Here is a 24659-nt window from a genome sequence, read left to right as displayed (position 1 = left end):
AATGAGCATTTCCAAATTAGGTTCCCCATAGACCTTTTTCCCCCAATCAGTGCAACTCCTAAAGTTAATTCAGACTCTATTTTTAAAAACCCTGGTAAAATCTGGACCCTTTTTTTCTCCCCTACAAATAATGAATGGATAAAGAAAAAACCCCCCTCCGAGGTAATGAAAACCAATGTAAGGTGAGTTGCCCTGCTTTGTAGAAATAGGAGGCAAAAACTATAATGTATAATGTTTGAGAATATCATGGGATTTATGCTCTACTCAACAGGCATAAAAAAGAAAACTATATTCATACAGCAGATGCATTTTTATAAAATCACAGAAGCTGTCTTTTGCTGACAAATCACTTTAGGGATAAGGCTGACAGCTTGCTTTAAATTAATAACAGAAGCAAGAGACAATCTCCAGATCCGTAATCTAAAACAGCATCTATCAGGTGCTGAAGAGGAAGGAAGGCCGTTCCCAAAAGATGCATTGGCCAGTTAGCAGCAGTGCAGACTTATCATGCAATCCCAAGAATTGTTCTATTAAGTTTAGTGGGACTTATTCCTAGGTTAGTGTATATGCAGTTAGCATGAGAATCCCAGTCCATTTCTGCACCAGGACAGCAGCCCCACAACACAACTGTGTTGGTATTGAGGCCAGTTTTTATGCAGCACCAAAGTACTAGTGAATAGGTTTCTTCTTGAGGCTATAGTAAGCAGAGTGGCACTCCCTGCAATGCACACTCAAGCCGATCAGAGCATATTTATCCCCACAGCACTGATGCATTGCAGTATTGCACAGCCGCAAATCTCTAGCTCGAGGTTTAAATGAACTGAGGTTGGTGTGCTTGCTGCTGCTTCTCTTGTTTATGCAACTTCAGCTGTTGCACCTGCTTTTTGTGCAGCAGCAAAGCCTGATTGCACCAACATTTAAAGGTAAAGGGATCCCTAACAGTTAAATCCAGTCACGAACGACTCTGGGGTTGTGGTGCTCATCTCGCTTTACAGGCCAAGGGAGCTGGCGTTTGTCTGCTTCCGCAGTCAGTTTTTCTGGGTCGTGTGGCCAGCATGTGCCAGAGCAGTGCACGGAAATGCTGTTTACCTTCCCGCTAGAGCAGTACCTATTTATCTACTTGCACTGTACTTTCAAACTGCTAGGTTGGCAGGAGCTGGAACCAAACAACAGGAGCTCACCCTGTCGCGGGGCCTCGAACCGCGAACCTTCCGATCAGCAAGTCCAAGCAGTCCAGTGGTTTAAACCACAGCGCCACCTGCATACCCATCAACATTTAGGGTTTCTACAATTCCATATCTTGATTTCTCAAGCGCCAACTCAGACATTTCACATGGCATGAACTAATTTGTGAACATGGCATGGTACACCTGCACCAGAACAACCATGCCCCAGCTGCAACAAAACATGTCTCTCCCGTATCAGTCTCAACAGCCACAGCAAGTGCTTGTAACCCTCCAACCGTTTGAGTTCACCTCCAAAGGAGCACTCTTCCATTGTTTTTTGTGACAGACAGATGGATCAATGTCCTGACTCCATATGCTCCAGTGCTTTTCAACCCATGTCATATTGCATTTCTTCAGTGCTGCTGACCGTTGTTCATCTGTGTTCTAAGTGATGTTACAGCATAAGAGCATGCCTTGTAAAACATGACCTCCAAGAGGTCAGTCTTGAGCAACGGAACTTCAAAGATAGCCATCAGCTTGAAACCACTAAACTGCAACTTATCACATAGTTCATCAACTGCTGCCTTAATAGAGAGAACTGGTTTTATGCCACTAAAGGTGTTAGGTCATTTACCAATGCCAGAATGTTTGTGTTATCACCAACACTACTTTGCGAACAGTTGATATAATTGTTTTACAAACACTTAAGATTTTGTGATGTTTGCATTTCGTTTCTGTCTGATGACCTCACTATTTATTTTTCCTTCTCTCTTCTGCCATAATCAATTTGTTGCTTTTCCATACTTAGCTTGATTAGGATTGTATCCTTAGTCTCTAAGTGTACTAAAGAATTCAGCTTTACTGTAAATATTAGATGCATTTCATTTATACATTGATCCTACACACATTTACTTATAAGTGAAGTCTCATGGAATTCGTTTCAGTGGGACTTACTTCCATGCAATTCTGCCTAGATTTGCTCAGCATGAGGTAAAAAGGTAAATGACCCCTGGCCGGTTAAGTCCAGACAAAGGCGACTATGGGGTGTGGTGCTTATCTCACTTCAGGCTGAGGGAGCCGGCGTTTGTCCACAGACAGCTTTCTGGGTCATGTGGCCAGCATGAGTAAAGTACTTCTGGTGCAACGGGACACCGTGATGAGTGCCAGAGCGCATGAAAACATCATTTACCTTCCCACTGCAAAGGTACCTGTTTACTTGCATTGGTATGCATTAGAACTGCTAGGTTTGCAGAAGCTGGGACAGACAAATGGGTGCTCACCTTGTTGCATGGATTCGAACCGCTGACCTTCCGATTGACAAGAGGCTCAATGCTTTAGACCACAGCACCACCCACTCAGCATGAATGCCAAAGTGTCATTCATATTCTACTTTCTAGTATTTTAATTGACAACTGCTTTCCCTTCTTTGCTTGACTTCTGCTTTTCCTGAGACAAAAAAGCTCTGATAAATTGTGGCCTTTTGTTATCAGTTTCTTTTATAACAAGCAAAGCTGAACAAAGTATAAATCTTATCTACTAAATTAGTCGTGGGTCCCCTGAGAATCCTCTTCTTGGGTCTTAAGCTCGTGTGTGTTTTGCACTTTGTCTTCATGTTGCTTTGTTATTCTTCCTTGCCTTGACCTACCACCTGCTTCCCCTCCCCATCCCATTTGCCCTTATCTGACATTATCACTGGCAGTATGCAATTGTTCAGATTTCTTTCCACTGCTTTCCCTTTCTCTGCTTTCATTTCTGCATCGTGCATCCACACAACAGCCTCGGTGGGAGCAAATATTGTACTGATACTTCCAGCATTGCTGATGCTTTATCGTTCTAGTTCTCCTTCCAGTCACAATTATTTGTTAGGAGGTTGCTAAAATCTTTCAATAAAATCTCTGCACCACTGAATTTCCTGTCCTAAATAGTATTAATGCACCTTCACATTCTAAATGTGAATTTGTGGCTAACATAAACAAGATTATTTGAACTCTCCACTAGATAATTTAATGCACATTTGAATTCTAAATTTATGATATATTCTTGGCTGGGGGGGGGGAGGATAGATGCCATTTTCAGATTTCAAAGCCACAAAAGAGAAGGCCTTTAGAGATAGAAAAATATAGCTTGCCCTTTCACCACTGGAATCAGAAACAAGATTTCTGTGGGTGGTCTTCACATTTTTGTGCCTTAAGAAACTGGAAGGGTGGTAGGTGGGGTGGGTTTTTTTTTCATTAGTTAGCTGGCAGGCTGTGGACATCATATATTTTCCAGGTCTTTGGCCTGGTATTTCTGAAGCTTCACTGCATTCACAGCTGAGTACTCTTCCTCCAGGGGCATCTCTATCTATCCCAAGGAAACGAATTTCAGATGAAGATGTAAGATGTAAGATAAGCAACAAATGTGTGTGTGCACACAATTAAAAACATTTATCAATCACTTGTTTGAAGTGTTGGCCTTCAGGGAATAGTGATGGATGAATAATTCAGCCATTTTCATACTTGTGTCAGTGAATTATGTTACAGAAGAAGAGAAGAAGAGTTTGGATTTGATATCCCGCTTTATCACTACCCGAAGGAGTCTCAAAGCGGCTAACAGTCTCCTTTCCCTTCCCCCCCCCACAACAAACACTCTGTGAGGTGAGTGGGGCTGAGAGACTTCAAAGAAGTGTGACTGGCCCAAGGTCACCCAGCAGCTGCATGTGGAGGAGCGGAGACGCGAACCCGGTTCCCCAGATTACGAGACTACCGCTCTTAACCACTACACCACCTGGTGCTCCCAAGCCAAAAGTCCAGGGTCTCAGTTGGCCCAATAATTACCCCCATCCCAATGCAGACTTCTCCAAGAGGGTCTAGTGCTACTGCATCACCACAGTGTTCTTGGGGCAGGGAAACACACACCAAAGTGAGGCAGCAGAGCACTGGGCTCTCTCAGAGAAAGAGAATAACTACTATGATGAGTCCCTGGCCCTCTAGCTTGGGGGCGCAGGGACCGTAGGACCCAACGTAGGCAGGTAGAAATGACTGAATCACCAGAGAGCAACTCGCAAAAGGAGCAGAAAGCCGGGTAGTTTAAAGTTTAAAAAGTACTTCAGGGAACATGATAGGGGTCCCCCCCTTTTAAGGCTTAGGATATAAATAAGTCCTCCCCTAAACAATGACAGGATTGGTGGCTGCACTGGGATTGTTGGGAGCAGGAAACTAGTCTCATTTTCTGAGGCCAACCACATAGCTCTGATGATTAGGGCTCAGGAAATGGTGGTGCATCTCTTACGTATACAGACATCATAGATACGCATCGTGGCATATGCATAATTGACCCAAGCCAGGAAAGAAGTATAAAGCTTCAGCACTCAAGTATCCTTCATGGATTGAGAGACCTCTGCACACAGAGCTGTTGTGCATGCACATCAACAGAGCAAGATATCTGGATGCAAGACACATGAGCCCTTTTGGGAGGTTAGGATAAGGACATGCATTAATACACGTAAACTACCCGGCTTTCTGCTCCTTTTGCGAGTTGCTCTCTGGTGATTCAGTCATTTCTACCTGCCTACGTTGGGTCCTATGGTCCCTGTGCCCCCAAACACACCCACAAATACACACCCACAGCCAATGTACCATCCACAAAGTTGTGCATGCCTGCACATGAGTGGGGACCGTAGTGTACATTTGGATATGTACGAAACATACATTATGCCTTCTTAAATGCTGCTATCTCTTTCTTTACTACATGAGGCACATTTGTTTTATGGAGTAAGTTATATAATGGCAGGAAAGTCACTGCACACTGTTAACATTCATGCATTATATCTCTCTATCATCTATCTATCTATCTATCTATCTATCTATCTATCATTCATGCACATGCACACACACACACACACACACACACACACACACACACACACTCTTACTTTAAGGTTTCAACACACCAGGATTTGTTGGTCTTTCTCAGCAGAATAAATGCCAACAGCAAACATTTGGCATGGAGACCAGAAAGGGGGTCACAAATCTAGTGTCAGAAACATTCAGACCCAAATGATGAAGCCTGCTATCCTGTGGCATGCCCTTTAGACTTCCATCGGGATCTGAAGAAGTGCAAGCTATTTGACAATAAGGGCACAGCAGCATCTGGGGCTCATGAGCCGAAAGCCTGTCAGGGTCATCCCAGGCAAAGCCTGATAATGAATTCCTGCAGAATGGCCAGCTAGCTGGAGGTGCCAAGAATCACCTGTGACTTCCTTTGCTATTGGAGCGTAAAATCATAGCCAGAGCAGGACGAAGCACTTGCAGCCACTTCAAAGCATATACTGCTGGATGCAAGGACTGAAGCTTAAATTATTGTTTGATGCAGAGTTTGTTATTGGTATGTGTTGCTACTTTCTAAGTTGATTAATGAATTAAACATCATTATTAATTTGGAACTTCAGGTTGATGGCACAGAAAAGTCTGGCAACTAATGTTCAGCAAGGAGACTATGAAGAATGGAAGCTCTCTCTTCATTCCAGATGGATGGAGAGGCTGCCCTATGAAGAAAGGCTCCAGTAAGAGGGGACATGATAAGTTTATAAAATTATGTGTGTCATGCAGAGCTTTTTTTCTGGGGGGGAACGCAGGGGTACGCACACCCCTAGACATTTTGTGAATCTAGGTTTGGCCTCATTGAGGGGCAGTATTTCAATATGAGTAGGAAAATGAGAGTACCCCTAAACATTTTTTTAGAAGAAGAAAAAAGCAGTACTGGTGGCATGTAGAAAGTGGACAGACAAATGGTTTTTCTCCCTCTCTCGTAACACTAGAACTCACGGGCATCCAATGAAGCTGATTGTTAGAAGATTCAAGCTAGATAAAAGAAAATTCACGCAGAGCATAGTTAAACTATGGAACTCACTCCCATAGGAAGCAGTGATGGTCACCAACCTGGATGGCTTTAAAAGAGGATTAGACAAATGAAGAGCCAGTGTGGTGTAGTGGTTAAGAGCGGTGGACTCGTAATCTGGGGAACCGGGTTCGCTTCCCTGCTCCTCCATATGCAGCTGCTGGGTCACCTTGGGCTAGTCACACTTCTCTGAAGTCTCTCAGCCCCACTCACCTCACAGAGTGTTTGTTGTGGGGCAGGAAGGGAGAGGAGAATGTTAGCTGCTTGTGAGACTCCTTCGGGTAGTGATAAAGCGGGATATCAAATCCAAACTCCTCTTCTTATGAGGTAGAGCACCGTCAGTGGCTAATACCCATGATGTCCACAGTTGGAGGCAGTACTGATTCTAAATACCCTTTACTAGGGTGGGGAGGGGAGAGTTCCTATGCTTGAATCCTGCTGGCCAGTTTCCCACTGGGGCATCTGGCTGGCCACTGTGAGAACAGGATGCTGGACAAGATGGGCCAATGGCTGGATCCAGCTAGCACACATCATACATACAGGCAGGCACACACACACACACACACACACACAGCCACGCCTTCCTTCTCAGGAAGGAGGCAATTTGAATCTATTGTGGGGGCTTTGGTTCCACATACCCCAGCACTGTGTGTACTTTAATGTTTTGGTTTGGGTTGTGTGTGTGTTTTTTACTTGCTGCTGCTCCCACCAAAATCAGTGGCTTTGAGGGGGAGGCAGATCAAGTCCTCAGACTGGAGGTTAACCATGCCTATAGGTACATTCTTTCTTAATACTTCAAAGAAAAGTGCAGATGGCAGAACTTCTCCCCACATTGGGACGGCACACTTCCCCCCCCCATAGGAAGATGTAAACTTTCCCCCTTTGCAGAATACTTGGAAGCACCGTGACAGAGTTTGTTAGTAGCTTAGCAATCCTTTTGCTGCTGCTTCTGGGTAACATACAAGGTAACTTTCAGAGCAGGTCCAGCTCCGGAACCGTTTATTTTACTAAGTGGATTAGAGTTCATGTCACGATAGATATTTCCCCTTTTGCAAGAGGCTGTATTTTCTCCAGCTGAAGTAGGAAGAAGACAAATGGTTACAGCTAATCTAAGAGTAATGTGGCTTGCAACGTCCCCCATATTGATGCTTTTTTTTCCAATTGCTGCCAGCTGTGCTGAAACAATTCCCGGTCATGCTTGGAATGCAGACATGAGCACTGCCGAAGTTTGCATAGAGATTTTCTATGCTACAGCACCAATCCACATATCGAGGCCCCTTCCATATATTATAGCCGCCATGCGGTGCTCCCACTGCCAATGGCCACCACAAAACTTCCTTTGCTAGTGATTGGAATGTCTCCACCACGCAGTTTGGAAAACCCACATGGCAAATAACTTCACAGCACGAGCTCTTTCAACTGACCTCTATGTAACTGGTGCGTAATGAGCAGACTTGGCCCTCATATTGAGAAGCATTTGGGAGCACAGATCCTTCATGGATATGCATAATTGCTTTAAATTACCCTTGGAATAGGGCAAAATCTCAAAATAAATGAACACATGCTTGATAGATTTATCTCTACAATGTTAAACAAACTAACAACAACAACAACGGTTCAGACATCGCACCAAGGGAAACCTCTTGACTTTCCCATGCAAGAACTGAGGGAACATTTTCATGACAAGAGATAGTTATATGATATGATCTCAAAACAACTGGCGGCATGGGGAGCAGTATCAGGATGCGGGCGCTGCAAAACCATTATTCCTAGTCGTATACATTTCATAGTAAAATATAAGCTGACCTTTACAGTAGCTTGCAAGGCAATTTTAGATTGAAACAAACACCGGGCTGATTTACCAGCCACTTACATGGGTGCAATTAATTTGGAGAAAAGTACTCCAATGTAAGTGCTTAGTGTATTAGGTCCTCAACGTTAGTATTAGACTATCCTAACAGATCACTTTATTATTCCTTTTAAAGGAATAATAATTTCAAGTCCTTCATTTTACCCTTGGTTACTCTTAAATCTCCTTTGATAATCTTCTCGTGTCATTAATCAAGCTTCAGTTTAAACTGTTAAACATCTTTCTGTGGATTAGGACTTTTAGTTGATTGCCATAAAGCTAGCTGCCTACTGGACTAAATAAGTGACACCAAAATGACTTGGAACAACAAGAGTTTGCATTGAAGAGTAAAGATCTTACTGCCCCATTGAGGAAACTACCCAGGTTGAAAGTGGCTGAATTTAAGGTAGAATCTGCTGTATATTGACATCTTCGGGAAAGGAAAATATACTCCATGGTGTGCACTGCATACTTTTGCTCCAGCACAAGTGGATTTCTGAAGAGGAATTGCTAGGAGCGTTTCCAAAACCCTGCTGGTTTGAAGTTGCTCAAAGCTACGGACCAAAAAATAAGGAAGCTCTTCAGAATGGTATGAGGAAAAGCTCTATGCCACGCACAGCAGTTTCTCAACTGACAGTTGTGGCAGGGGGCAAAGACTCTGCTTTTGTCACGTTGAAGCAGAGAAATAAAGTCTTAGGCAGAAACCCTGATCGATAATGGGTTGTTGGTTTTCTGCTTTCCATTTAACTGCAATCTATTTTGTTAGGTTCTTGGGACTTTGTCCTCCAGCTGCTCTGGCTGAGATGGGGAAAACATGAAATGTGATCTTGCCTTTTGGTGGCTCTCTGTTCTAGTCAGAAAAAAAATAACGAGGGTCCAACCATATGTAATAGTACTGAGTGCAGGATAATCCCAGCAGGAACAAGCTCTCCCTCTCAGCAAAACAGTGGGGGGAGGAATGCTTTTAAGACAAATTCACTTCCTGGGAAGAAAGTTACAAGCGACAAAAGAGGCACCACAGAGGAAAAGGGGTTGCTTTCTTACATTTGTTCATAATATTTTGAACTGGATAATATTCTGTCATTTTGAGAGTAACTTTTATTTTAAAAGCCAGAGATCTTTAAAATAAGGTAATTCATCACAGCCACAGGCATATATGGCATAGAACAGTTTCTATATGGCATAGAAACACATTTTCCCCACAGAGTGTCAAATTCCCTTAGGGGTTACTTTTCAGGGACCCCATGGCAGTTGAGAGTGGTGCCAAACCCAGCAGTGGACAGAATCAGAGTCAGAAGAGTGACATTCCTTTCACTCTTTCTTTCCCTCCCTGACCAGTGGGCTGACACAGGGAGACAGGGCATTTTTGTCCGAGGTTTGAACTTGCAGAGGGTTTTTGTAATTAGGGTAAGCTTTATGCGGCCTTAGGGCTGCAGGTTGCTCACGCCTGATAGGAAGTCATAGCTGAACTGCTGTCTGCTCCCCAGCTTAGTGGGGAACTTTTTTTTGGCTCAGGCCACATTTCTATCTGGCCCCATCCCCACAGGCCAACTCTGATAAGTGGGTAGGACAACCATCTGCCAATCACTTGGCATCATTTTGACATCAATCACAATGACAGTAACTCTGTAAATTAACACTTCAATGGGGCAGGAAACCATCAGCCTGGTTTGCACATCACACTATGCCAGACTATGGCTCATTTTACAGCATCACAGCAAAAGCAAGACTGAGGAGCAATCAGCAATTTCAATCTCCTCTCCAGGAACCCTCAACCCTTGCATGCTCACAGTAAGCCATCATTTGGCTGGGCATTATGTGTGAACCAGCCCATTGTCTTTGTCCTTGCCAAGATTAATTCAAACTACTACATCAGTTCCGATTCTGCTATTTAGCATTTGCAGGGAGCCTAACTTAGAAATTCCTCTGCTGGAGAATATCCGACACTGTGAGACATGCAATAGCTCCTTTGTCTTCCCTTGGTGATGCTAAGGAGAGAGTCAGCAGACAGTTCCCTGGACTAAGCATAAACCATGGCTGACACATTGATGATTTGGTGGATAAACATTTGCTTCTGGGAAGGAATAAAACAACAGATCCCAACTCCAAGGGAAAGCCCATTTGCTGTGATTTATACTCGCACTGCAGTGGATAAACACTAATGCCATCATGATTGCCTGTTATAAAGATCCTGTCATCTGCACTAACAACCTGGTGTTTCCCCTGCCTGCTGAGGCCCTCTGTGCTATCTATTGCTGAAGAATAAAACTCTAGAAGGGCCTGTAAAAGTAAGAAAGACTTATCAGCTGCAGTTTTATTATTTTACATGAATAAGCTGGAAGAACCAGTGCTTTTTCTGCTCCTTAACCAGGAAGAAGCTGTTGGCCATGCAGACACCAGTGAAGGGTCAATGAATCAATCCACCATTGCCAGGAGAGAGTTCCTGCACTCTGATGAAATGCAACCACTGAAGATGTCTAAAATGTTCAAGTCTTGACCTAGAACATGGCAGAGTTCACAGCAGAGCTCTCCCTGAAGCTTTATACATCTCCGGGCACTTTGCTGTATGCCTTGGATTTGTGAGGAGTGCATTTGTGTTTCACAGCATAGATGCTCTAAAGTCCTTGCAGTTCTGTTTCTAATTGTGTGCCACGCAGGGTGAAAAGTATGGCAGGCAGAGGTGTGGGGAAGCAAGAGCAAAATACAGTCCTGTCCTGTTTGTGTAAGATTAATGCCAACCTTCCATTGTTGTCTTGAGAGCACTGAGGGGAGGAATTATGAGCTGGAGTTTTAGCCTTTTATCCAATTTCTCTCTTTATCCTCTTTATGTGCCTGTGCTTTGGGACAAAACACCAGGGACACCAAGGCTGAACTTATCTAGCAAAACCCCCCAGCCATTACATCATCTCACAAAAGATTAGTTTTTACCGTGCATGACCGTTGGCTCCAGGGAGTTTATCCAACCAATGAAGCAAAATCCACTGTGACATGGTGGGCTGCAAGTGTGGGAGAAAAGCAAGCAAAATGAAAATGGACATAAAGGGTCGTCATGAGGAGAACCTCTCCAGAAAACATATTTAAAATGATCCATTGGTCATATATCACTAAAGAGAGTGGTGAGGAGAGATCAGGGAGAGCTAAATTTAACACACTGAGTGTGTTGACATTGAATTCAGTTAGACGAGGACTGCAATAAGAATGCCATACAGAACTTTGGACTTACTTCCAAGCAGATGTCCAGGTAGGATTGGGCTTAAATTTTTGGTATACCAAACTGTGTCCCCTATATTGCCCTGTATCTAGAAACAAACAAAAGACTCTCAGTAACAAAAGCGTGGCTGCTAACATTTTAACTTTGGTTGTCGCTCCATTACAGATTTGAACCTCATAGTCTTGTTGCGGCCGTGTTAGCTGAATACCAAGCATCAGGAGGGTTAAGAGGGACTGAGAACAAAATTAAACTGATAGGAATCTCATTGGACTCCCTGTACTGCTTATTGGTAAATCCTGTATTTGAGATAATTAAAGACAGATTGTTAGACAAGGAATTTCAAGAACCTAGTAGCCAAATCAGGAATAGTGTCTGTGCAAGTTTGGGGATGGTGTGATGTGGACAGCCAATGACAACTTATCTCTACCATCTAACCAACCTGAATCAGCATCAGGGAGTACCTGCTAGTGAGACTGAATGTGCTACCTTCGGCAATACTGCAAGGGAGATTTCCCAAATTCAATCTATGTTCATTAATCAGTTGGTTGTTAGAAGGGAGTGGCAGTCAGATAAATGTAAGGTAGCCTTCCTAAGACTGGGGATAAGATGGAGATAGTAGCCAGGCTTCTGCAACAGGCAATCAGGATTCATTAACAGTATTTTAATGGCTAGATGCAGATTTTGCTGAGTGATTTTATTGTACTGAACCTTTCAGAATCTTGTATACATGCCAAAAAAAGGATTGAGATTGAAATTGAGTTATTTGATCAGACTACTGGCTGGAATAGTGCCCCTTAGGAAACGGTTCATTTAAAGAGCTAATAAAAAAACAGTGGGGAGCATGAAGAGAATTCCCTCTGTCTAACCACTAATGTGATATAGCTGCCCTGATCCAGCATTGGTAGCTGCATAACTGTGCAAATGTAATGGTTGGTAGCCTGTTGTTGAGGAAATGCTTGTTCCTTCCCACGGTCTCAGATAGACCAGTGTTCCCAAACTGGTCTGTTGACCACCAGTAGTTCACAGATTTCATTCAGATGGTCTGATGTGTCTGTGAATTAGTGGTTGAAGATGGGAGAAGACACATCCATTACATTGAACAGCTGTGCTGGTTTTTCCAGTATAGACAAATACATAGCTTAGCAGGTCTTGAGTAAATCCAGCAGAGTTTAAATAGATAGGGTATTTCATAGATAACAAATTGGGTGATTAAAAAGATGTGGGATACAAGTAGTAGAAAAGCAAAGGAACCAAGAAAAGTGAGGAAGGGAAGTCATATGGTGTATGTATACATGCTGTATTTGGTACGAAGTTGCAAGTTGGACGGCTGAAGGGAGGGGTTAAATATGCTCTGTCCCTGTTTTTGAAAATGCAAATAAAAGTTGAAAAAGAACAGCTGTCCTGGTTTTTAAAACTATCTGTACTGCTTCTTTTATTTCTTTTTTTTTGGTATTTGATCGTATTAACATTTGAATTGCTACATCAGGCAGAAAAATAATTAACTGGTCTATCAAGATTCTCAGCAGTTTTCAAGTGGTCCACAGGTGGGGGGTGGGGAGTTTGGGGTCCACTGGTATAGACTGTACAACAATGCCATACGCCTTCTCCAATACAGATGTTGCTGCTGTGCCTGCCTCTTCAAGCCCCTCCTGGTCCATGGAGACTGTGGGGAAGAGGGTGGGGAAAATTCTCCCAACCTACTCCTCTCAGGAACAGTCCTTTCCTCTGCTTCTGACATGTCTTGCACATCCTTCCCCATCTGTAATTGTTCAGACTCTTCCCCTTCCTCCAGCCTTGGGCTCCTGCTTCGCAGGTGGCACAAAAGCCCATAAATAACTGACTCCTTCTTCTGGATCAGCCTTGGGGGAACCCTGCCTCCACTGCACACTCCTCAGAGCCCTGACAATCCCTGACAATCACCAGTTGGGGATGGGGCATAGATGGAGGCAGGGCTTTGTCCTTTAGTTCTTCAAAGCTTTTCAAGTTGAAAATCTTAATGAGCTTTAATTATATGGATGAATAACAACAAATTAGCTGGTGCTGCCTTCAGTCGGAATAATATATTTTTGTCAAAATATAAATCAACCAAGCAGCAATTAATGGTGCTTTTGTTGTTTCTACAGAGATCATTTCAAGATCTCTCTACAGACTCCGTCTCTATACATGAAGCCCTGTGAATTTGGAAGTCGCAGTCATTTTGGACATTATTATAAAATTTGGAAACTGCTGCCAAACTGAAACTTCACAGAATATTTGGAAAAGCTGGTTGGTGATCGACAGAATATTCGGCAGCATGATGCGATATGAAACACTAGATGTGTACGTATGTACATATTCAGAAAAATGCACACCACAGCCCTTTAATCTACATAGCATGAAAACTGATCACAAATCAATGGCCATGCAAGAATAAACTGAAGATGATGAGACTCTACTTCAAAAGTACAGTAACTGAGCAGGTTACTTCTATGTTGCGTCTCCTTCTTTTTGTGCGCCATTGTTGCAATACTCAGCATGTGTGTTTGTGGAATTCAAGATAGAGGTATCTCTCAGTGGTAAGCATTTGGTTTAAAGAACTCGGCTCACTGGACTTAGGCTGAATCTACATATATAGGAAAAAACGCTGTGAAAATGCTTTTTTAAAAAAGTTTTAAAATATACCGTATATTGAATTTACCATTAGCTCACCATCGCCATCTAGTGTCACTTTTGTATAATGCACTTAAAACGTTATATTTGCAGCTGTATAGCCAAGTCCTTGGTTCAAGACAATGAGTATTACTATGGATGCAACGCTGAATCACTGGAAAGGGGCCTGCATCTTACTCATATGCTGGCTCCTGTATTTTGCCTATATTTCCCCAAAGCCTATGAAATTTCACTTTCTAAAACACTGATAAATTGTCAGTAAGAAAGTGAATTCAGTTTTACAAAAATACCTTAATGTGCAGAAAGTATTTGGCCTCCAGGTTCCCAAATTCTGGCTTTACTGTAAAACATGGTACCGCTTAATGGAGAACTTTCAATCTTATGTACCATAAGTAGTGAACAAGTCCCATAAAACACAGTGGGGCTTCATTTGAGAAAACATAAACCAGGCTGCAATTTATACAACATCCCTTGAGCAAAAACTATGTGCCTTACTTTTCTGTGTATAAGATGCCCCCTATTTTTGGGACTCAAATTTAAGAACATGGGGGGAGATGGCACAGAGTTGTTGAGCTTTTTTAAGGGGAGGATTGCCAAAAATTGCTCACCCCCACGCATCGCAAAATCCACCTCTCGTCTGTCACCTCGACAGCAGAAGCTGCCAATCGCCCGCCCAATTGCTGCAGCGTCAGCCAATCAACACCACCCGTTGACACAGCAACCAATAGCATTGCACAATAGCTGTTAACAGCCGCGGCAGCAACCAATCAAACAGCCACCCTATGCACTACCCATGTATAAGACGACCCCCATTTTTTGCATGATTTATAAAGAAATAAACCTAGTCTTATACATGGAATAGCAGGGTAACTTCCTAGACTGGAAGAAATATGTCTCCATGTACAATTTTAAGAGGGCCCCGCTTTATCAGATTGTACTTATCCCCATTGTGGACATTTGTCAGTCACTCAAAGGCATGTAAATCACTTTCCAGCAGTATTTTTGGGCTCACGCAAAATGCACATTGTGTATTTTCTATTGGCTTCCTTTCCAAATTTTAGTGAGCGAAACTGTTTATTCCTTATGAGTACACACTGATGGAGGGCCTTCAGACTTTCCTTTGAGACTACTCTGTTTCAGTTCCTATGCAAATTTCATTTTAGGAGGTTCAATAGTTGTATCCTTTCCCCAAACAGCCCCAGAACAGTGCAAGAAAACAATGGCACAATCTGCTCTGATTATCTTGATAATCCTGTCATAAAGTTATCAGCAATGGAGATCCACGAAAAGTCGCTACACAGTTATGGTTTTCTTCTTGGAGGAAAGATCCCTTGTGAATACCTCCAGAGAAGTCGCCCCAATAAGTTCTAAACAACTCTAGGATCTCCAAAATAGCAATGAAATTTCAATCAGGTTATATGGGAATGCATTTGCCAAAAAGCTTCATCACTGTGTAATGTAAAGGTAAAGGTAAAGAGTCCCTGTGGTGATATCCCCACCCCATCATAAATGATCACAGTCACCATCACCTGTGGGAAAACTCAAATTTGAGAACCACAGATCCATGTTGACATTTTCATATTTTTATACCAAAAAAAACCCTTAAAGGGGAAAGAACAAAACAGAAATCACTTTACATGTGGAGGAACAAGATCTGGCAGAAAACTCCTATCTGTTTTAATGCCAGGCCCTACAAAGAATTATAATCATGTTAAACCAAATGTCAAAGCAATGAGAATGCCAAAAAAGCTCTAACGATGGATTTTTCCAGTTACTCTCAGAAACTCTCGAGTAAATCAGAGACAGGGAAAGTCCCATGACACTTGTCTGTTAACTTTTACTGTTAAATGAGGCATATCAAAGAGATGGCTGTCATCTTCAATATTTTAAATCATAATTTCTTTTTCGCCACGTGCTTTCCTTTGAAAAGAGTTATCAGTAAAATTACGGCCACTTGCTTAAAGTTCTGCTTCAATGGAAACAGAACCTGTGAATGATCACCTTGCCCAAGCACTGAAATGCAGGTGCTCAGCGAGAAACAAATTCCTTATTTGCCTGTTTTAACATTACTTAATGTACATATGATTAGAGTCCCTTTTCTCAAGTCGATGAGGCAAAAACCACATTAGTTCAGGACAACCGAGTGTGTAAATAAGTCTGTTGAAGATGACTTTTATCCTTATGCTCTCTACTTACTTCAGTTGAATAATTTATCACCGGCCTGAGTAAAATGAGATTTCTGACCTCTAGGGAGATGGGATGCATGAAAGGAAAAGAGATAAAACATTTCACTACAAACTGAGGGGAATGTCCTGATCGTGAGGCTAGGGGACACATTTGTGGAACATTTGCCCATCGTTGACATTTTTAAAAGACCTGAATGGTTTGCATGGATGCGAGTACACTCTGAAATTGTATGGGAGGGGGAAGAGAGTATATAGCAACACTCACATATTTTTTGTAAAATAATGCCGAAGAACTTTATCTTATTTTTAAAGGTGCTTCACAGAATTAGTGCATAGACAAGAGACCTAAGGGTGGTATCCAACTCAGCATTACTCATAGGAGACTCACTGAAACCAATGACTAAGTTAAGTCCGTTAAGCTCAACACGTCTGCTCTCAGTAAAATTTGGGACTCAGCTGAATTGGTAAAGAAAAAGTGTTTTACAGTGGTACCTCGGGTTACAGATGTTTCGGGTTACAGATGCTTCGGGTTACAGACACCGCTAACCCAGAAATAGTACCTCAGGTTAAGAACTTCAGGATGAGAACAGAAATCGCACGGTGGTGGCGCAGTGGCCATGGGAGACCCCATAAGCTAAAGTGGTACCTCAAGTTAAGAACAGTTTCAGGTTAAGAACAGACCTCCAGAACAAATTAAATTCTTAACCCGAGGTACCACTATATATGCATTATATGTGATATACAACAGTGACACCAGATGGCGTTGTGGAGTCCCATGTTTCCCAACCAGATTTCCCTGTATGAGTTTAACTGAAATGCTTCTTTGATGTGTCTAGATCCAGTCTTAGTTGAATACTACTCTAAGGGCCCAACTACATGTGACATTTACCGCGTAGTTTGCCATTTAATTCAAGCTTCTTCTTTCATAACTGATCTGAAACAGGGCCCTCGCATGGGGGAGGGCTTTAATTCTTTGTCCCCTGCTCTACTCCCTTCTAAATTGGGCCCCTCATACCTGCAATATGCATTAGCGGAGGAAAGCTCCCATTAGACCAATGATGGAGTTAATTCCCAAATGCCACCAGGGCACACATAATCTCTTATTAGAACCACAACAAGGAGGCAAAGGGTTACAAATAGAGGTCTATATATCATCTCACACATATAACTTCTCCCAATGACATAATTGCCTGTATCTATTAAAGCACACTGCCTAATGCGAGTACCGTATTTTTCTGTGTATAAGACACCCTCATGTATAAGACGACCCCTATTTTTTGAGCCCCAAATTAAGAAATAAATAATTGCAACATTCCGTGTATAAGACGACCCCCAATTTTAAACTTTAAATTAAATTGGGGGGAAATACAGTCTTATACACAGAAAAATACAGTATTTTGACGCCTCTACCTTGCATGACAAACTTTGGGTGTGGGAAGGATGTAATCAACTACTGATGTGTAAGACAGGCTCTTCGTTCCAAAGTGAAAAACCTACATCCTTTATTTATTTATTTTAAATGATATTTATTGAAATTTTTTTGAATTACAGAGAAAAGACAAAGCCGAAAAAGAAAAAAGAAAAAACAAAGAAAAAACAAACCACATCAAACAATACAACTTCAAAAAACAAAAATACACCGCAAACAGACAAAAATAAATCCATCATTCTCATATCCTCAACTCTCATTACCATCTTTCTTTGACCTCCTCCTCCTCCCCTTTTTTGTATCCTGGTTAATAATTATCGCAGCAAATCCTTTCCATATTTCATAGTATTCTGTCATTACATTACCTTAATCTATTTCATCTTATCTTATAGAGAACCTTAAAAACTTAAAACTTAAATCTTATTTTTACCGACTTCTCACAACCATAATATTCTTACCTAATTCTTTAAACATTTTTGCTAGAGCCAAGTAATTTCGTTCCAACATTTTTCTAACATTCGTCAATTTTATAAAACAAACCTGGTAATAAAAAAAGAAATAAAAACAATCCAATCTTCATCCAGCGTCCCTTCCTCCTGGTCCCGGGTTTTGTCAGTCCTTTTTATCCTATCGATCTAGCGCATTAACTTGGTAACCTTATATCCGAGGCCCTTAAATCTCTTCCATGTCCCTTCCGCAGCTCTTCTTCATATTCTCCTTTCACTCGTGGGAACTCCAGCTTGGTGATGTTTTTGACCCTTTTCATCAAATCAGCCCCTTTTCCATAGTCCAGACTCAACTCCATGTAGTATTTAAAAACATGTTTCAGAATCCCTCCAAAATTGAGAGCCCCCACAGCTCCAAACATCTCATGGTCCATTGCCAGACTCAGAAAGTCCAAACATCCCTGCATAGGTGGGTCTATCCAACCCCCCATTTCCAAAGCAATCCAAACTTTATCTTTCCAAATCTGGCTTTTTCCAAGTTCATTTGTCAAGTCCAAAAGCTCTTGTTCCTGCAAGGCCGCAGCTCCCTCCATCTCTGGCGCCCAAGATTCAGCAGCATCCTCTTCTCTCATCTGCTCTGTCAGGACACACTCCTGATCTAATTCCTGGGTGGGCTCCACATAGTTTCCCACTGCCTGTTCAAAAATTCTGGCCGCATTAGTCATCAAATCCATCTTCTCACTTAACTGTTCCAGTAGGGCACTTGTTTTACAGAAAGCACACAACAGAGCCTCCAAATACATTGTCCTACAAGGTCACAAGTCCATTCCCACGATTGTAATCTGAGACAGCTGCAAGCTCCCTGGAATTAGTTACAGTTTCACAGTCTCCCTCTAGGGAGAGAACTTCTATTTGTTCTTGCAACAAGTATCCTTTTTGAGATATTTTGTCAATATTTGTTCCTTTTAAAGTATGAAAGGAAACAATGGAATCACTATGTTTCTCTTCCTTTAACTATCTGTCAAAAGCGTTTGTCTTTGGTCAAAGAGCTTCAAACGTCAGTCCTGACACCCCGCTCCAGGATCAGGACGGTGGAAAGTTACTTTACTTTAAACTCACTTCTGCAGGTTTAAACAGTCCAAAAAAATTTTAAAAAAATCCCCCTTCTTCTCCTGCTGCTGAAGGGGGGGTTCAACAATTTTAAATGATGAAATCCAATCCTTTAAAAGCGATTTTCTGAGCTCTAGTTTACGTTGTCTTTGCTTTATTCTGTCTACAAAGAAACGGAAGGCTGACTTCCTGTTTAGACCTTCCCGTTTCAGTACCAAATTGAAATAAATTTTTAAGTCCAATTCTTTTCTGCTCGCAAGTCCTTATTTAAAGTCCAATTGTTCAAAGTTTAAGTACTCATGGGTGCTTATTTTAGAAGCCAAATTGTCCCAGGAAAAAGGCAGCGCTCTCCGGCAACGGCTATGTGGCTTCGCTCCACGGAAATAGCAGTTGACTCACAGCACCGTGCCACTTCCCCCTCTTCACTTCGGAGCCCGTTAGTGGGTTCCTTTGCGGGTTGGGGGGGCGCTAAGGGTGCCCGCCAAGTCCCATGGTCACAGGCTTCATCTGCCTGTGATTTTTAGCAGGCTCCCCGCTTCGCCGTAGCGGGAAAGACCCGTTTCACGCAGAGCTCGTTCCTCCAGTTCAGAGGGAGTCCACCATTTCCAATGGCACCACCCCGGAAGTCCATCCTTTAATAAGTATGGTTCAGAAATCTTTATTTTGCTCAGTGAAGCAAGTATACAACTTAGAGTGGCAGATAAGGCTGGAAGAGGTGGGGTATTTGTAGCAGTTTTTTTGCCTATATTAAAATGTATCTTGGGCAAAGTACCCTTAACTTTTTCTTCTATGTTTCCAGCTGATAAGTAAACAATTTAGATGGAAAATGAAATTTCTGAACATAGCCGCTATTGGAAACAAATCAATTTTTATTCATCCTTGGCTACACCACTGTTGAGTTCTGGATGGTTTGGTACAAAGAAAATCAAGTGGCTATGGATGGGTGAAAAACCTTCTGTGCCCAAATTGATAGTTCAGAGATCAGTGGCGTAGCGTGGGGTGTGCAGGGGGGGCCGGCCGCACCGGGCGCAACATCTGGGGGTTAGGGTTAGGGGGTGCAAATCCATGGGTTAGGGGGTGCAAATTACTTGCCTTGCCCCGGGTGCTGACAACCCACGCTACGCCACTGTCAGAGATAAAGAAAGAAAGAAAGAAAGAAAGAAAGAAAGAAAGAAAGAAAGAAAGAAAGAAAGAAAGAAAGCTTCTAATGAGGTTTCAGGGGAACGAGTCGGTGTTGAGCTGAGGCCGAAGAACTCTACAGTCGAGTAGATAAGAGATGCAAAAAGGAAAAAATACAAGGAGGAACATTCTAATTAGCAAGAACCAGGAGAAAAGGTACACCATGAATTTCAATAGGGTACAGGTCATTATTTATTTTCCACCAAATAGTCCCATCATCTTTGATTTTTTTCTTGTAGCACAACCACAGCCAATTTGTGTTCCTAGGGGGGGTCTGTCTCTTTTTCCAGACAATGGTCTAAATGCTGGAAATGCATTTTGCTTCACACAACAAAGTTCTCCCTTCAGGTGAGGTCAGATTCTAAAATACAATGAGCTCTACCTAAGGACTCCACATACACTCAGACAGGCACATATATATATAAAAATTCATATTAAATATTAAGGTGAAGAAGCTTTCTCCCACATAGTGTTATTCATGAGGGGGAAAGCTATCGTCAACATATCTTACTGACCTTAATTAAAAAGCCTATTTATATATTCTATTATTGTTCTACTTTTCAGCCATTGGTCTCCAAACTAGATGCCAGGTGACCAGCCTGGGCCAACCACCATCTTAGAGGGAAAGGAACACATTCTCTTGACTGTGAGTAGTAAGCAGAAATAGAGGTGATGTTTTCTTCTAACATTCATTTCCTACTGGTGGGCATAGACATTTCTGCATTTGTCTTGATTTTGTTTATAATAGGAACAACATTAGGCCACTCTAATATACCTTCTCTATTCTTTCTTGTAGTTTGGTTGCTTAAGTCATCCAGAGGAAGTTTCACCACAGTCGAACTCTACGCTGAATGGTCTTTCAAGTAAAGAAAGAGGGTGTCTAGACATCCTTCTTCCGACAAATTCTAGGAGCTCCAAATTGGGTCTCCTACTTGGCTATGTGTGCAGAGTTATGCCAGCATCTCCTAGAATCTAGGGGCTGGATGATGACTTTCAAATACGGGTTAAATGTTCATTTTAATACAGACCCAGAAAGTTTACTGATTTCTTCTTTATTGAGAGATACACATAATTTTATGTGGTTTTCTGATATTACCCTCAAACTCAGGCATATAGGGATTGCAATAGAATCCCTTCTATCGGATGAGTCACAAATCTTCTCTCTCATCAAGCAGAGGCCACTAGACCATGAAATCCAAAAACTCCCAGCCTTTTGTATGTTCATCTGCTTACTTAGGATTGAAGCCCCACCATGGAGTAATGCCTAATTACTTTTATAATTTAGATACTCCATTGCATCACAGAGCTTTTATGCTAGCTCATCTAAATACATTTCCTTCCTCTGTTTTGTCTGGAAGGTGTTTTTTAAAAACAAACAAACAACAAAACACTTCCAGAAAAGATTCTGCTCCTATAATAAGAAAACACCACATACAATATATCACATAAATTTGGATTGCCCTCTTCTCAACAACCTTTGCAGAGATCTCCTCCCTTACATCTTAAAATACTGATTTACAAAGAGTTTGTAATCCAATATTTGTTGAGGGATGATACTCCCAAAACTACCAAGATTGTTTTGGTATATTTAGCCAAGATTTTTAAAGCTAAATCTAAGGTTGCCTGATTTACTCAAGGGTGGCTGTCTAGTCTTTTATATATTGTATGTGTTTGGATTATTGTATTTGGATGACTTTGTATGATTTTATTGTTTAAACTTATGTCAATAAAGGCCAATAATAACAAGTAAAGAAGAATTAGTAAAGAAGATGGCCAATTGTTTTTTGTAACTCAGCAAGTTTTGTGACTTAACATATAAAGCAGACAAATTAAGTCATAGCATAATTCTGTTTAACTTGTACTGCTGACTCTAGCAATAGTTCTTCTATATCTACCACTTACTATCCTTTTTCAATAAGACAAAAAGGATTCCATTCATTGAACCTAGAAATCTTGGCATGTGCTCTGTCACTCAGCTATACCCACAACTGCATAGCTTCCTTCATCCTCTGAGTAAATGTTAAAGAAAGATTCTGAAATCAGCTGGTGAGCCATTTTGCCCTTTGATTTTCCCTCACTCTAGTCGCTTCACTAGCTCTGCAGCTATAACTGCTCAACTTGAAGTGTGTGTGTGTGTGTGTTCCTGCATGCAGGAATCTTTTGCCCAACGTGGGGCTTGAACCCACAACCCTGAGATTAGGCATCTCATGCTCTTCCAAATGAGCTATCCAGGAGCACTCTGAGTTTTCTTTTCTTATTCATTCCCTTTCATTTTCTTACTCGTTCCCTTTCTTTTTCTATGCTGATTCTTCAAATGTTGGAAAGAACTCCCCAGTAGAATTACATTGCTTGTTCTGGTAAAATATTTATTTTTGAAAGGCAGCTAGCTTACTTTGCATCAAAGGGTGCCAAATAATTCCTCATTAGGCCCAAATAATTCCTTATAGGCCCACTTCAGCTGCAATATGAATAAAATTGGGAAGCTCCGTTTTATCAGTTTTAATTGGAGTTGACCCAGACCCCAGATGTATCTTAAATAACTAAATTATCGCTAAAGTTCTGTTTGAAGGCTAATGTACCCATAGGAATGGATCAGTCCATCTGTAGAAGCCTATTATCTACACAGATTACCACAATCAAACAAGCTCTCCTCCAGCACTACCAGCATGCATTAAGAAATCACAGGGTCAAACAACAGAGAACAATGTGCTGGATCTGCAATCCTTTGTTGCTGTTTCCATCACTCTCTTACTAGTGAAAGACAACTGCCTGAAATGTATTTGCTGAGGTCCTCCATAAGTTTAGAACCCTGGAATGAATAGTGGTGACCTCTCACATGTTTCCTTAACACTTAATGGTAACACGTGGAGAGCACTACAGAGGTATACAGATGTGATACAGTTGCTACAGTAACTTAATTCCATTGGCAATATGTTTTACTCTTCAGATCAAGATTCCATGGAACTAGCATCACAAAATAACTAGTGTTTTCATAGCAGAATCAAAGCATCATATACTGTTTACAGTAATTTTGAGGTCTTAATGTTTCAGTGAATGGAGTATACAACCATTAGGCCATTTTCAAAGGCAGTTTACCATATTCATACTTCACACTTTTAGGCACACATCTAAAAGATGTAAAGTGGGAAGTTGTTCTTGATCTGGAGTCCCTTCCACCACAGTCACCCTTCTGTAAAAGAACAAACTACACTGATCGACCTCTAAAGGCCATTGTCAGAACATACAAGATAGGGATAGTATGATACTTGAAGCTCAAGCCCATTAAAAGCCTGTTGTCTTCAGTGGGAGTGAGCCGACTGCATGCTTAACCCTTCCTTTTAAATTCTGGATAGACTGTGTCAGAAACAAGAGTAAAAACAGGAAAAGGTTCTTACACCCTCCATAATTTTCTGGCTGCAAATACAAGTAGTTGGGTTTTTCCTTTAGTATTCATACTCATACACACACAATTTGAAAAGAAAAAGAAAAAAGAAGTACTAGCTACAGTGAATGCAGTCCACTGGGAACTGTTCCATGTGAAATGAACAAGAGTCACAAAGGAGCAGTGCAGCAACTATTCGCTGCATTGCTCACTTGAGTGTTTTTGCACAATTCCCATTCACTTCAGTGGCAAATTGATACAATCACTTATGAATTATAGAGGCAGCTGGTCATTATTTTTTATAAGCCCGTTGTTTAAAACATTTGATTTTAAACAACTCTATTACTGTAAAGTTTTATTTGCATCAGCAGAGAAAGCAAGGTAACGGGAACATTCCCTTTCCTAAATCATAAACTCTCCATAAACTAGGACAAACTGGGCTTCGAGGTCACAGATCCAAAGCTATGCAGTAAAACTAATCAGTTCTTTGGACAGGATTTTTTTTATTTTTTTTTAACTGCTGAACAATCTCTGGACCAGTCAGTCAAATCAAGCCTTTCTGAGAAAAGAAGATTAAAGGGAGTTGCTTAAAATACTTGGAGGGGAGGAAAGATTTAAGCTTTATTACTGAACAGTATGTACAAAATAGTCCATAATGAAGAGGGGAGGGAAAACACCAAAGAGGTCGTTCTCCACCAGTATAAACAGATTGTACTTAGTTTTATAGCAGGCATGGGAGATGAAAACAATTGCCCTTTGAGTAGGGAAAATTAGGAGAAGTGTTTTCAGTATTGATTGTCTGTGAAATTATTTGCAGAAGTGGGACACTAAGCATGATATGGAAAACCTGGGAGCGAGGGAGGGAGGGGGAGAGAGAGAGAAAGAAACAGAGAGAGAGAGAGAGAGAGAGAGAGAGAGAGATATCACACATATATTGATATATTGCATGCATGTATAGGTATATGAACCCAGGGTATGCTCTGAAGGCTCAAGCTGGTGACTGCAAGGAAACCACAGGCACATTGCTTTAGGTTAACACACATATATATTTGTGCGCATGTGTGTGTGTGCGTGCACATATATACACACACATGCATACCTACTCTGGGCAACATACAAAAAATGGTTTAAAACATTTAAAAATCCACATCAAGAACCTCCTATACACAGCAGC

The 24659-nt window shown here is 41.6% G+C and overlaps 1 protein-coding gene across 6 annotated transcripts in view; it reads right to left on the bottom strand.

Annotated features, from left to right (window-relative positions):
* GRIK1 (glutamate ionotropic receptor kainate type subunit 1) overlaps positions 1-24659 on the bottom strand; it is a 154609-nt gene that overhangs the window by 116383 nt on the left and 13567 nt on the right. For 2 of the 6 annotated variants that reach the window (XM_081199525.1, XM_081199528.1), the window contains exon 1: positions 10822-10843. The exons of the other annotated variants lie outside the window; for them this stretch is intronic. In XM_081199525.1, the coding sequence (XP_081055651.1) occupies positions 10822-10828 (7 nt within the window). In that variant the 5' untranslated portion in view covers positions 10829-10843. Of the gene's footprint in view, positions 1-10821; positions 10844-24659 lie in introns of those variants that run through there. 6 annotated transcript variants of the gene reach the window in all.

This window comes from Podarcis bocagei (genome assembly GCF_964188305.1).
Source record: "Podarcis bocagei genome assembly, chromosome: 6".
In the NCBI taxonomy this organism is placed as follows: Eukaryota; Metazoa; Chordata; class Lepidosauria; order Squamata; family Lacertidae; genus Podarcis; species Podarcis bocagei.
The sequence above is the reverse complement of the archived record's forward strand: the minus strand, read 5'-3'. Positions and strand labels throughout refer to the sequence as shown.